This window comes from Mus musculus, chromosome 2, assembly GCF_000001635.26.
Source record: "Mus musculus strain C57BL/6J chromosome 2, GRCm38.p6 C57BL/6J".
Taxonomy (NCBI): Eukaryota; Metazoa; Chordata; class Mammalia; order Rodentia; family Muridae; genus Mus; species Mus musculus.
Window position 1 is genome coordinate 127,755,484 of NC_000068.7, and position 14,205 is coordinate 127,769,688.

At 44.2% G+C, this 14,205-nt stretch overlaps 1 protein-coding gene across 9 annotated transcripts in view; it reads right to left on the bottom strand.

Moving 5' to 3' along the window:
• Nphp1 (nephronophthisis 1 (juvenile) homolog (human)) overlaps nt 1–14,205 on the bottom strand; it is a 48,182-nt gene that overhangs the window by 14,752 nt on the left and 19,225 nt on the right. For 2 of the 9 annotated variants that reach the window (NM_001369236.1, NM_001291012.1), the window contains exons 8-15: nt 14,132–14,174; nt 12,688–12,775; nt 10,541–10,635; nt 8,296–8,424; nt 5,679–5,753; nt 4,093–4,203; nt 2,196–2,278; nt 609–685 (exon numbers count right to left, since the gene is read on the bottom strand). In NM_001369236.1, coding sequence (NP_001356165.1) covers nt 609–685; nt 2,196–2,278; nt 4,093–4,203; nt 5,679–5,753; nt 8,296–8,424; nt 10,541–10,635; nt 12,688–12,775; nt 14,132–14,174 — 701 coding nt within the window. Of the gene's footprint in view, nt 1–608; nt 686–2,195; nt 2,279–4,092; nt 4,204–5,678; nt 5,754–8,295; nt 8,425–10,540; nt 10,639–12,687; nt 12,776–14,131; nt 14,175–14,205 lie in introns of all 9 variants that reach the window. The other 7 variants (NM_001291013.1, NM_001355429.1, NM_016902.4 and 4 more) reach the window with 7 other exon arrangements.

Here is a 14,205-nt window from a genome sequence, read left to right on the forward strand (position 1 = left end):
GCTCTACTGCTCGCTTCGTTTACGGAAAGAAGGGTAATAAGGTTCTACATGCCACTGCAAGGCCCGGGAGTGCTGCAGACACGGCCCAATGGATAAGAACACTGGCTGCTCTTGCAGAGGACACAGGTCCAGTTCCCAGCACCCACATGGTAGCTCACAACCATCTGTAACATCTGACGGCCTCTTCTGACCTCCACAGGCACCAAGCATGCAATGCAGTTCAGAGACATACATGCAAAAAAAAAAAAAAAAAAAAAAAAGTCTTAAAAAAGACCTATCTATACTATGGAGGTGGTGGAACCATTTAGGGGTGGGGCCTTCAGGGACACATTCAGGCATTCAGACACTGGGCTGTGCCTATGGAGATACAGGGACCCATGCCCCTCTGTGCTGCTCCCCAGCCCCTGAGGGATGGAAGGCTTCTTTACCACATGCTTCGCCATGGTGTTCTTTGTTAACAGAGACCCAAAGCAATAGGGCCAACGGGCCAGAGACTGAACCCTGTGGAAATGTAGACCCAAATAAACCCTCCCTCCTTTAGCTTGCTTATAGCAGGGTCATGGTGATTAAGGAGCCAGCTGACAGAGGGTCACACAGAAGGACTGTACCTCTTCTGGACACTGAAGGGTCCACTTCAACACCTTTTTCGTAAGGAGTGCCGCCATTCAAGAAGAGTTCGTATGTTCTAGGAAAGAACAGTACATGTGACAGGTCCTTGTCATGGGCATTTATTTGTCAACTAGACTCTGCCAGGAATGAAGTTATTCATGGACATCTTACTAAACTCATGGGTAAATCAGAGTCAGGATGCAGACTCTTCTATGAGGTAACAACTCAACAGACTCTCTCCTAAGCACAAACTGCAGGAAGTGTGGTGTCCACATGGAGAGAAGGAAGATTCTGATGTCACTAAAATGATTTGACTTTAATGGTATGTAAGTAATAAGCTTTAACTTTCAAATGTATTGAGTCATTACTTGCAGTGAAGTCAGTATTCAGGTGTGCCCATCCCCTCCCCTGCTAGCTCTGTGCTCTTCGGAGTTGTTGCCCCTGTGTCCCATGTGCCTCTCTTCTGTGGAAGTGTAACTTAAATGCAGAGAGAAGCTAACGGGCCTCTTTATCCCCCACTGCACTCCTAGAGAGGTTTCCCTGGATCCACACACCCAGCTTTTGATGAACAGCAACTTCCTTCACACAACACACACTGGAGCAATTAAAAACAGCTCTCATTCCACCTCTGGGAAGGGACACCTCATCTCTCTACTAAGTACACTATAACCCTGAGTTACCATGCAATATATTACCATTTATATTATACTTGGTATAAAATAATTTTTTCAAAAAATTATAAGAAATCAGGGTGTCCATAATGATACAATGATAACTAATGTCCTCTCCTCCTTGCTAGGGTGATGCCAGATAAATGGTGGCCTGGACTCTTATCTCTGCCCAGTGGTAAGAAGGCTGTGAGGGGGTGTTGCCTAAGGTAATCCTCACATTACTTATTACTGAGATAGGAAGTAATCTCCAGATCAGAGACAGAGGAACCTGAGACCTGGAGATGTTAAGGAACCCAACCGGTCACCCAGGAGGAGCAGGGCCCACCCAGAATCATCTCACTCCAATCTGCCCTCTGTCTGCCTCTCTGTACCCCCTGGGAGCTTATGCTCTTGACTTGGGTTTTTATTTTCCCCTATTTAAGACTGAGATTACCTATTTTCTTGTTAGCTTTTGAGACGGGGAGGCAATCTGTTCTCCCTTGTGTGTGTAGCACAGGGATTGGCCCAGTCTGCTCCTGCTCTTACAGCCTCCGTTTGTTTACAGTTGTAGCCACTGCGGGCTCTGTGACCTGCCTGCTAAGGGAGGCAGAGGATCGCAGACTCACCATCTGCTCCCTGAAGCGAGCCAGGCTCTATTTTGAGCACAGTGAAGTGTGGTGAATCAATGGGGGCTGCGGACTGAACGTTCTCAGCACACAGCCCAGGCAAACTCCTTTTAAAACATGAATTCTCTGGGTCATTTCCTTCTCATTAGGGGAGCATGTGAGCTGTTTTCCCATGCTCCCTCAGACACTAAGATGGATACGAGATTCCTCTTCCCAAACTTGAACTATTAACAGAACACATCTGAGGTAGACAGTCCCGAGGGATTTTTCTACAAATCACTCACTTGTAAGGAATAGTGAGCTGACTTACTTTGCTGGAATAGGAACTCCACTGGCATCGAAAAGCTTAAGAAACACCCAGCCACAGCTTAACTCTCCTCTCTCACCAGTTGACTGAAATAAAACGAACACATGGAACAGTGCTTGAGCTAGCCACTTATGAGCACACACTGCGTCCTCACATCCTCTCTAAGCACCTAGCTGTCCTCAAAGAAATGAGATGCTGCATGCCAGGGCTCCATTTTACTTGTAGGTCAGGTGTTAAAAATGGTATTCAAATGACAATTCTGCTTTATCACAGTTGCTTTGAAAGGTCCCTTAAAACCCCACCCTGAGGTAACTGTTGCCACTGGGTGGGTCTTCAGTGCTATACAGTTTGGGAACAGTGTCAAATCACAGGATCCTACACGGCATTTTGAAGCTTTGTCTTACAGGGGAATGGACTAGAGGAATCAGTAACGCAAGGATCCCTTTCCTCAGCCCCCACGCCAGTTGCCAGGATCAGTGGGGCTCACCTGTCTCCAATGCCCTACCCATCTATCCTGAAGATGTAACGGGATCTCTCTCAGGATCAGAGTCCGCACACGGGGGATCTCTGGTGAGTGTGCACTCCAGTGGGTTATTTCTCTGACAAGCATTAAAGCACACTTCTGACGTTCCCTTGCCATTGTCTCAAGTCCCTAAGTAAGAACTGTGCCCTACAGGGTTAAGTGGCCTCCTCTGGGAAGTCCCAGCCTTTAAGAGACATTTTGTTCTTTGAAAGCAACTGGAGTTCATTGATGCTATAAATGCCAACCAAACCCTTCTGCCTTAGCTAACACTGAGCATTACCACACACAAATGGGAACCAGAGCAGAAAGATGGCTCAGAGAGTCAAGGTGCTTGCTGCCAAACCTGACAACCTGAGCTCGATGCTCAGGACCACACGGTGAAAGGAGAAAGTCAACTCCTAAGACTGTTCTCTGATCTCCATGCTGTGCCCACTCATAAAAAAAATGTTAAAAAGAGAGAGAGAGAGAGAGAGAGAGAGAGAGAGAGAGAGAGAAAGCAGGGTAGTGGTGGTGCATGCCTTTAGTCCCAGCACTTGGGAGGCAGAGGCAGGCGGATTTCTGAGTTCGAGGCCAGTCTGGTCTACAGAGTGAGTTCCAGGATAGCCAGGACTACACAGAGAAATCCTATCTTGAAAACTAATTAACTAACTAACTAACTAAATAAATAAATAAATAATTTAAAAAAAAAAAAAGAGAGAGTCATGGGCTGGAGAGATGGCTCAGTGGTTAAGAGCACTGGCTGCTCTTCCAGATGTACTAAGTTCAATTCCCAGAAACCACATGGTGGCTCACAACCATCTATGATGGGATCTGACACCCTCTTCTGGTGTGTCTGAAGATAGCAATAATGTACTCACATAAAATGAATAATTAAAAAAAAAAATGAGAGTCAGCATCAATCTGGTTCCTTCAGAGTTAATTTCTGATACACAGAAATCCTTCTTTGTGGTTTCAGTGTGGATCTCCCCTAAAGGCATGTATGTTTGAATACCTGGTCTCCAGCTGGTATACTGTTTGGGATTTTGGTTGCAGAACCTTTAGGGGTAGACCCTGCTGGAGGAAGTGGGTCACTGGGGCAGCCTTGAGGTTACAGTCCAGTCCCATTTGTTCCCTGCCTGCCTTCCTCTTGACTGCTGCTGCAGTGAGCCTAGGCCTCCCTCTGCTGCCTGGCGTGCTTCCCTGCCATGGTGTTCTTATCCCTGGAACTGTGAGCTGGAATAAACTCTTCCCCTGAATAAACACTTCTGTCAGGGCGTTTTACCAGAACACCACAAGTGTAGCTAACATAGCTTCTATCACTTTGCTTGTAAGTCAGATATGGTTCTAACGATTCCCCTTTGATGCATTAGAACAGTTTGTCTTTCAGTTTTGACATACATTGCGAATGTAAGAAATTCCAAGTTCAAATAATATCCCAAGGTCTGGAGTTGAAGAATTGGACCTGATAAAACAGTCACCATCGAGCAAGCATGGCAAGATGCCAGTGACCTAGAAAGATAAGGAAGCCAAAGTTACTGACAGAAGTGAAGAGTGTCCCTCATCAGCAAAGGGCTCTTGCTATACTAAAGGGCCCACAGAGATGGCTCAGTGAGCAAAGGGCTTGCAGCCAGGCCTGAAGACTTGAGTTTGATCCCTGGATGGACCCACAAAGTAGAGGAGAGTACTGACACCTCCAAGCTATCCTCTCCCCTTCTTTTGCATGTATAGTTTTAGCATATGATATGTTAAAATAGACAAATGTAAAATGAACAAACAAAAAATGTTCTTGAAAGTAGATGGACCAGATTCACACGTGAATGATTAGAAGCAGAAACATTTAGCTTTCCTGTTGACAGGGAAATTACCTTAAACCTTCTTGATTTGTTTGTTTAGTTGGTTGATTGGTTATTAATTTTTATTTATTTTTTGCTTAGAAAAGGCAAAGAAGCAAAGAACTATCAGTCAACCCCAGAGCTGTGACAAAACACATCCTGTTTGTTACATCACACTATTTCTAAAGGACTGAAGGCCACGGTGCATGTGGCCTGTCCAAGGCCATAATCTATCAGTAGTGGATACTGCTGCTGCTCACAAATGTAAGTGCACATGTACACTCCTCCCACATCACCAGAGCATGTGATGTGATCAGCTTCATGCAAGAAAAGCACCCATATTATTCCTCAGCCCATCCTCACGTCCCGGGAAACCAGGAAATCCGACTTTTAACGCTGCGCATTGCCAGAGATGAGGGGCAAACTGTGAAGGTCTGAGCCAAAGGACAAGCAGTGCTCCCTAGAGGCGGGGGTGAGGGAACAAAGGGCTTGAGGAGCTGTGCCACGGAGCATCGAGGACACAAGTCACATCAAGTGAGGTGGCTGAGCCTCCAGCACAGCCTGTGCCCTCTCCCTGACCTGTCTTGTGCTAAGACCTGATGCAGTAGGAGGAAGGGAACTGAAGGGCTTCTAGGGTGCAGGGGAACAAAGGGGTTAGTTGTGGGAGGGAGGCAAACGATGAAGCCATGAGTCCTTGGAGGTAGGAAAAAGCAAACCACAAACAATACTGTCAAAAGTACACGAAGACTCTCTTGACTCACTAGGCAGTGTCTGTGTGACATTGACTCAGGGGCTCGAAGCCCTAACCTCACCACAGCCTCGGCGGGATCTGGGTGTGACACGCCAGCCTTTGATTCCTATCTGAGGGAAATACCAAGTGCCATTAGCACAGTTGGAAGATTTCATTTTGAAAAACGCCCAATCCTAATCTTACTTCTTGTTTTCTGCTCCATGAAAGGACATTTCCTAAAGTTGAAATCCACCTAGAGGCTGTGGTCACAGCTTCAGTGAGTCAGGGACCTGAGGGACTCTTGCAAAAAATAATGAAGATTTCCATTTTGCCCTAAACACTGCACGTCCCATGCAGCACACTCTGGAAGCTTCCGGTGCCCCTTCTACTGCACAGGAGGAGGCTCCCAGCAGGTGACTTACCTGAGGAGAGAAGGTCCATGTTTTTGGCTTCTTAGGCTGCCACACGGCTCGAACTGTATGGATATTACTCAGGACCTAAAAGGAGATTTTTTTTTTTCATTTGAAACCACATTGTAGGGGCCAATGAGACCCTGCACATCTGAATCCCAAGCCAGCAACAATGTCTGCATCTATGTGTATGTGTTGAAAATGGAAGAACAAAAGATTAGAAGGGAGAGAAAAACCAAGCAGGCAGCTGAGGGTGGGGAGTCCAGTGCAGAGCACATGTTGAGCACATGTGAGGCCCTGAGCACCATCTCTACCCACAAGAAAAAATCTGTAAAAATGCAGCATCCAGCCGAAAGCCCCAGGCTCCCTGCTTCCTTTGGCACTGCAGCCTTTGCTGGACTGCTCAGAGAACTGGGCTGTGTGGGGAGGCTATCTCTACAGATGGCATGTCCTTACTTGGTTCTGACAGCAGCACTTCTTAGTTGTGACAGCCTTAGATTGTGGGAAAATTCAAGTAAACAGCACGGGGACACGAACTCCTACTAGATACACCTATAACGGGAAATCTACTACAATCCTGTTTTGTGAGTTGATAAACAGCTATGATTGCTGTTTGTGGTCTATGTGACTCATCCTTTCCCTCCTTCCTTCTCAGATCTCTGAGTTGTTCCTGATCTTAGGGACGATGTCTGACATTTTTCTGCTAGGCCTGGTGACGTGCACTGGGCTGCTTATGTCCTGTACAGAACCAGGGCACTCTCCCCTGCTTCTGCTCTGTAGAAAATGTCTTAGAAATCATGACTGGGCCTTGAAATTTCCCACATCTTCCTACATCTGTTCTATGTTCATCTGGTCGTTTTTCTTTGTGCTGTCAATATGAGAGATTACAGTGATTGCTTGTCAAGTGTTAAATGTTAGCTGTGTAGCTGTACACACCTGAACTCTCAGCAGACACTCCCCTGTCTGTGCAATGGTGTCTGTCGTATCTACCCAGGCTCAGCCTGAGTACTGGATTAGAATTTCAGTTTCTGCAGCCATGAAGGATACGGTTGTATAATTTCTTTCTTTTTATAGAATACTTTGGCATCATGGTTTTCCTGGCTTCATGAGATGAAGCGTTTTCTTCATATCTGTTCTATACAAGAACTTCATATGAGATTGGTTCTAAAACTTTTTATGTTGGGAGTCAGTCATTAGTGAAGCCACGCAGGCCTAGTGTCCCCTAGAGAAAGGCTTCTTACTAAGCTTTCATTTCTTCCACAGACATTGCTCATTCTTATTTTAGTTTCATTACATTACAGTTTTCTAAGAAACACTTTCATCAGTATTGCAAAATTGGCTGGCATACAATTGATTGTGAGAGCCCATCTTGCCCACTAATGTCTGAAGGATCTGTGTTAATGTCTCAATTTCTATTCAGATATCAGTAAATTTGGTTTTTGTTTGTTTGTTTGTTTGGTTGGTTGGTTTGGCTTTTCAAGACAGGGTTTCTCTGCATAGCCCTGGCTGTCCTGGAACTCACTTTGTAGAGCAGGCTGTCCTTGAACTCAGAAATCCGCCTGTCTCTGCCTCCAGAGTGCTGGGATTCAAAGCATGCGCCACCATGCCTGACTTGTTTTTGGTTTTTTCTTTAAAAACAAATTATTCAGCTGAGCATGGTGGCGCATATCTTTAATCCTAGCATTTGGGAGGCAGAGGCAAAAAGATCTCTGTGAGTTCAGGCCAGCCTGGTCTACAAAGTGAGTCCAGGATAGCCAAGGCTACACAGAGAAACCTTCTCTCAAAAGACACAAACAAACAAACAGAAAAAAAAAAAAAAACCCAAAAAATCCCAAACCAAACCCCCCCCAAAAAAACCAATTTCTTCATAAGTTTTACCATGTATCTTTCAATTTGATTCTTAAAAACCAAACATAAAAACAAAACAACTTTTTAATGTTTTCTCTCCATTTATCTTTCCTCCTGTTTTATTAATTTTTGTAATTTCATCTTCTTGATTCTTTCAGGCTTTTCTCACTTTTCTCTGCCCAGGTTTGTAAGTTGGAAGCTTGGGCAACTGACTTTGAGTTTTTACTCTTTCCAGTATTTGCAGTAAAAGCCACAAATGTCCGTCCAGGCATTAAGAATTTTTTCATAAAAGATATATTTGTTTAAAAATAATCATTCCAACTTTTGTTTGGTACTGGGTGAAAACCAGTTTCCTGCATCCGGGAGGAGTAGATGGGGGCTCTGTATTACATGGCAGTGCTCTGCTTTCTTAGTTAAGGTGGTGGTTACACTGATGCATCTATTTGTCAACAACACAGTGTTCTAGTTAGGTCACAGTCTGAGAATAACAGCAGGAGATACACCGTCTGTGATGTAACGATATCACACTCACCACTCAAAGAACCAGGAGTTAAATCTACTTAATCAGAAACAATGTGGAGTGTACTACCACCTATTTATATTCCTATATATGTGTGGTGTGGGTGCATACGGATATGTGTGTATGGAGGGAGGGAGGGAGGGAGGGAGAGAGAGAGAGAGAGAGAGAGAGAGAGAGAGAGAGAGAGAGAACACGATACTAATAGAACCCTTTTACCATAACCAGGCAACCTGACTCGGCTCTCATGGACTGAGCTCCTACCTTGCTGCCGTCAAACAGGCAGAGGCGGATGTGTCTGCTGAGAACCTGTATGCTTGTTCCTGGGAGAGGGATCATTTTACAGCTCCATAGGGTCAGAATCAATGAAACACGACTTGGTCTCGACATGATCTGAAAGGAAAATTAACCACAACAATTATTTTTATTTATTATTTAAAACAAAATCCATTTCTAAAACATCTTTTACAAATACAGCTTAAGCAAACAAATACAGCTAGGGGTAGCAATTCACTCTGGAAATCTTAGCACTTAATAGGTAAAAACAGAAAGACTGGAAGTTCAAGGCCAGCCTGTGCTACATGCGGCCCTGTTTTTAAAAAAAAAAAACAAAAAACAAAAAAACAAGCAAACAAGGGCTGGTGAGATGGCACTGGTTAAGAGCACTAACTTAACTACGCTTCCAGAGGTCCTGAGTTCAATTCATAGCAACCACATGGTGGCTCACAACTATCTCTAATGGGATCTGTTGCCCTCTTCTGGTGAGTCTGAAGACAGCTACAGTGTACTCATATATATTACATAAATAATTATTTAGGAAAAAAAAAGCAACAGCAAGCAAAGGAATAAAAAGAAGACATATAGACTAAAATACAAAACCCAAGAATTTTACACAAGCATATATGCACAACATAGTTTTGGTGACTTTCACTTAAAATCAAAATCAGTCATTTTCATAGAACTACATTTGAACATTGCAATTCTCTTAATTACCTGTAAACTGCAATGAAAAGAACACGCAGACTCACAGGTTAAAATACACCTCCGAGCCATTCTGTAAGATGTGTGTGGGCATGCACAGGTGCCACAGCGCAGCACCGGGACAAGGCATTAGTGTCCAGGTTCGTGCCCTGAGTTCCCTAAGTGCCGCAGTAAGAAGATACGTCTCCTCCTCCTCCTTCTCCTCCTCCTCCTCCTCCTCCTCTTCCTCCTCCTCCTCAAGTTGCTTTTGTTCATGGTGTTTTATCACAGCAATAGAAACCTCAAGTGCAACCACCGCTCTCTGAGGCTATAAAAACTAAACAACAGCTGGGGTCAGGGAGGCCTGCTAGAGTAGTCGCCTATGAATTCCAGTGTGTGTGTGTGTGTGTGTGTGTGTGTGTGTGTGTGTGTGCGCGCGCGCGCGCGTGCTGAGCTTTTGTTAAGCCAACACCCATGCTTAGGGGTGGCTTTCCAGTGATACAGCTACATAAGTTGCCCATGCTCTTGTAAGTGACCCCACCAATGAATTGGTTCACAGTGGACTCCACAGAATCATTTCTTTGGTCTGTCATGGCCCTCTCTATCTGGGGTGATCTGAAATATCTCCCCAGTAAAGTCACAAAATAGGGACACTTCACCAAACTATAGCACTAACATTTATTGAGTTCTTACATGCCCAATGCTGTTCTTTATCATTCAATTTCCATGATAGCTCTGTGTTGAAACAATTACTGTTATTATTATTAACCACCCCATTTTTACATAATAAAAACTGAGGTAAAGATAGAGGACTAGAGAGATGGTTCAGTAGTTAAGGCACTGGCTGATCTTTTGGACATCTGGGGTTAGATTCTTAGCACCCACATGGTGGCTCACAACTGTCTGTAATCCCAGTTCCAGGGGACTCAACTCCCTCTTCTGGCTTCTGCAAGTACCAGGCACACATGTGATACAAAGACATACATGTAGTCAAAGCGCGCGCGCGCGCGCGCGCACACACACACACACACACACACACACACACACACACACACACACACATTTTTCTTCAGGAAAAAAATGGCAGTGGGTTGGAGAGATGGTTCAGTGATTAAGAGTACTGATTGCTCTTCCAGAGGTCCTGAGTTCAATTCCTAGTAACCACATGGTAGCTCACAACCATCTGAAATGGGGTCTGATGCCCCCTTCTGGTGTGTCTGAAGACAGGTACAGTGTACTCATATACATAAAATAAAATATTTTTTTAAAAATGGCTGGATAGTTGGGGTTACATAGTAAGACCTTGTCTCAAAAAAAAAGAAAAAGAGAGAGAACAGTTAATATATAAAGTTAGAATTATTTCTTTTTAATGAGAGAAAACAACAGAAAAAAGGAAGATAAAGTTGAGGTGCAAAGTTTCAAATTATAAAATATCTTCCAGAAATGAGTGTGTTCTCTGCAATGTATTTGTCAATTTGCATGCTATTTATATACTTGCCATAGGAGAGACATTGGACACTCTCATTTGACCAACAGTAACCACACATACCGTGCCTGCCTTAGCATCCCATGTTAGATCTCTGAAGGCCAGCTGCGATGTCGTGAGCTCTGGCTGCAAGAAGTAACTTGCTCGAAACTGGTTCCCTGCTGAAACAACATTCTTTTTACTTTCATACAAAAAGAGACCTGAAATTCAAAACCCTAAATTGATATCGTTCCACGACAGGCTTAGCAAAAAATTTCTGAAAAGCCATGCAGTCACCAAGAGCTAACTTCCTGAGACAGATGTACCAGATATATATTAAAACAAGGCACAAAACTTAAAAGATATAAAGATCACCTTAGCTGGGTGTAGCAGCATACACCTTTAATCCTAGCACTCAGGAGGCAGGGCAGGCAGATCTCTGAGTTTGAGGCCAGCCTGGTCTACAGAGTGAGTTCTAGGAACCCGCCCACCCACCCCACCCCCTGCCACCACCCCCTCTAAATAAAATAAAGATCACCTCAAGGCAGCTTTTTAAGAGAGTTCTAGGGGCTGGAGAGATGGCTCAGTGGTTAAGAGCACTGACTGCTCTTCCAGAGGGCCTGAGGTTCAAGTCCCAGAAACCACATCACAACCATCTACAATGGGATCTGATGCCCTCTTCTAGTGTGCCTGAAGCTAACTACAGTGTACTCTCTCTCTCTCTCTCTCTCTCTATATATATATATATATATATATATATATATATATATATATATATATATATATATAATAAATCTTATTTAATAATAATAAATCTTAAAAAATGAGTTCTAAATATTTAGACAAAAAACATGCTTCATGATAATGATGATGTATTCAAATACTTGTATAAAAGGTAAGAAATCTGTAATCACTTTTTAGAGATTTGAGAGGCAAAATTACGTAAGTGATTTTACTTTTATTGTATTATTTGTTTTTTGTTTTGTTTTGTTTTGAGACAGTGTCTCCTATAAACACCAGGGGTTCTCTAACTCTATATAGCCAAGGATGACTTGAACTTCTGGCCCTCTTGTTTCTGCCTCCCACATCCTGGGATCACAGGCCAACAACTAAGGAATGTTTATTATAGAAAGCACTATTTATTCAAGAAACAGTTTTGGAGCCCTTGCTCTGTGCCAAGTGCTATGTTAAAAGCCAGAGACGCAGGAGTGAACCGGAGAGGTATGTCTCTCCCTCATTAGCTTACAGGACTGAGGGCACTGATAAAACCCACGCTTGAGTTTGGAGGGTGTCAAGGAGTCGGGCTAAAGGGAAACAAACACATCCCATGGCAGGCACCCCTGGAAAGGATTGAAAGGGGTGGGCATTTTAGAACAGGGAAGAACAATTCCATCAGAGGCAACTTCAAGAAGACCTTCCAAGGACAACTGAACAGCCCAGGTACATAGGAGACACCTGCCACCATGGGTCTTCTTACAGCAGCTTACAGACAATTCTCAAGCACCGGGAAAGCCCAGAATGGACACGGAAACAAACAGGTGGAGAGAAGGCTGCTCAGAAGGGCAGATGAAAGAAGTGTTGGTTCAGTGGGCTGGGGCTTGGGGCGGGTTTTAAAGCCACGGGATTAGGTATCCTAGTAACACCCATGGGCGAGTACCAAAGGCAGAAGGCTGGAAGAGGGTGGCTACAGATACAGGGAAGGGCAAGGAAATCAGAAGCCATGTTTGTGCAACAAGGAAAGGGGCTGGGCGCCAGAGCACCATGCAAGGCCTGGCCTCCACACACATGGCCTGGCCTCCCTCGCTGCCACAGAAAGGATGAGGAAAAGATGAACGCTCAAGAAGGTGAGGTTCAGAGCTGGGGAGATGGATCAGCTAAAGCACTTGTTATGTGAACTTCAGGACCTCAGAACCCAGGCAAAAAAATGCCAAGAGCAGTGCAGTGACAAGCACCCGTGGTTCCAGGGCTGGGGTTCAGAAGCAGGGGGTCCCCGGGGCTTGGTGGTTAGCCAAATTGAGTAGGGGGCCTTGCCTCAAAAAATATGGTAGGGGACAGTTGATGTAGATACATGGTGTCGACCTCTGGCCTCAGCACTCACGCACACACACAAACACGTGTGCGTGCAGGAGGTAGATGTAGTATCTTCAACTTGTTTGGACAATTATAGAAGACTTAGCATTCAGTCTTGACTGCTGAACTCCAAGTGTACTGAGACTGAAAGCCTGTGTTACCTTCATCCAGCAGCTGGGAGAGCGTGGAAGGCCGGAATCCTGCAGGAATGGCTCCCATTGTGGCTAACACATCAACGGTATTTATCTGCTGAAGAGAGGAAAATGAAAGACTTGTTGTTCCTGTTCCTCTTCTTGCCTTTGTAGTACTTCAACACTATTGCAACGGCAACCCCCCAAAGGGAAAAACAAACCATACAGACTGTGAAGTAAATAATACTGCATTGGGGGTTGGAGAGAGGGCTCAGCAGTTAAGAGCACCGACTGCTCTTCCAGAGGTCCTGAGTTCAATTCCCAGCAACCACATGGTGGCTCACAACCATCTGTAATGGGATCTGATGCCCTCTTCTGGTGTATCTGAAGACAGCTACAGTGTATATAAATAAATAAATAAACAAAAATTCTTTTAAGAAAGAAAGAAAGAAAGAAAGAAAGAAAGAAAGAAAGAAAGAAAGGAAGGAAGGAGAAGAAAGAAAGAAAGAAAGAAAGAAAGAAAGAAAGAAAGAAAGAAAGAAAAGAAAGAAAGGAAGGAAGGAAGAAAGAAAGAGAGAAAGAGAAAGAGAGAAAGAGAGAAAGAGAAGAAGGAAAGGAAAGGAAAGGAAAGGAAAGGAAAGGAAAAGGAAAAGGAAAAGGAAAAGAAAGGAAAGGAAAGGAAAAGGAAAAGGAAAAGGAAAAGGAAAAGGAAAAGGAAAAGGAAAAGAAAGGAAAGGAAAGGAAAGGAAAGAATTACTGCATTGTAAGCCCAGATTCCTTGAGGGTGGCACCTATCATGAACCCTGGTCTCTCCTAAGGACTGTAACTTCTCATAGTGACTGGAGAATGGAGCTCTGGGTTCTAAATTAGCTGCCAAAGTGTCCCCACTCCTGTCAAGGTCCACAGCACTTGCCACTGAACACATGGTGACCACTGCACCTGATAAGCACTTTAGAAACAATGGACGCTCTGTGTGTGCGAGCATTCCTAGCGCACCCTGGTAACTAAGGAGGGGAATCAAGGGCGAGGAAAGCTACTCACCACACTGCTAGTGGGGATGATTTGTGGGGTTGGGAGAGATTTCAGTGTTATATCATTTCTGATTGACAGTTTTGTAGGTGATTTCTTGCCCTGGTATCTTTTTAAACATTTTTTTAAATAGCTCAACTTTAATATTCCAAAATGATAGAAAATTCATATAGAAACATGGGATAATTCCAAGCTCTCAAATCATATCACAGATGAGATGCTCTACTCTTATACAGAAGGACCTAATGAGAATGCCATGTGCATCACGGGCCACTAAGCAGAAGGCGTGCCTTATGTTTCCACCTTGCACCTGTTGCGATCTCTGCTACCCCCCAGTCTCTATTCTGCTCTGAACTCAGTCTGAACTACTAAGCAACAAATGAAGTGCATCTTGTCAAATACATCAATATTATTAGACACAAAACTGGAGACAGGAGGAACCAACCTCTGAGATAGCTTTTCGTACAGCACTCCAGTGGGAATCAGTTCTAGGAAGACAAAGGAGCAAGGTCAGTGCAG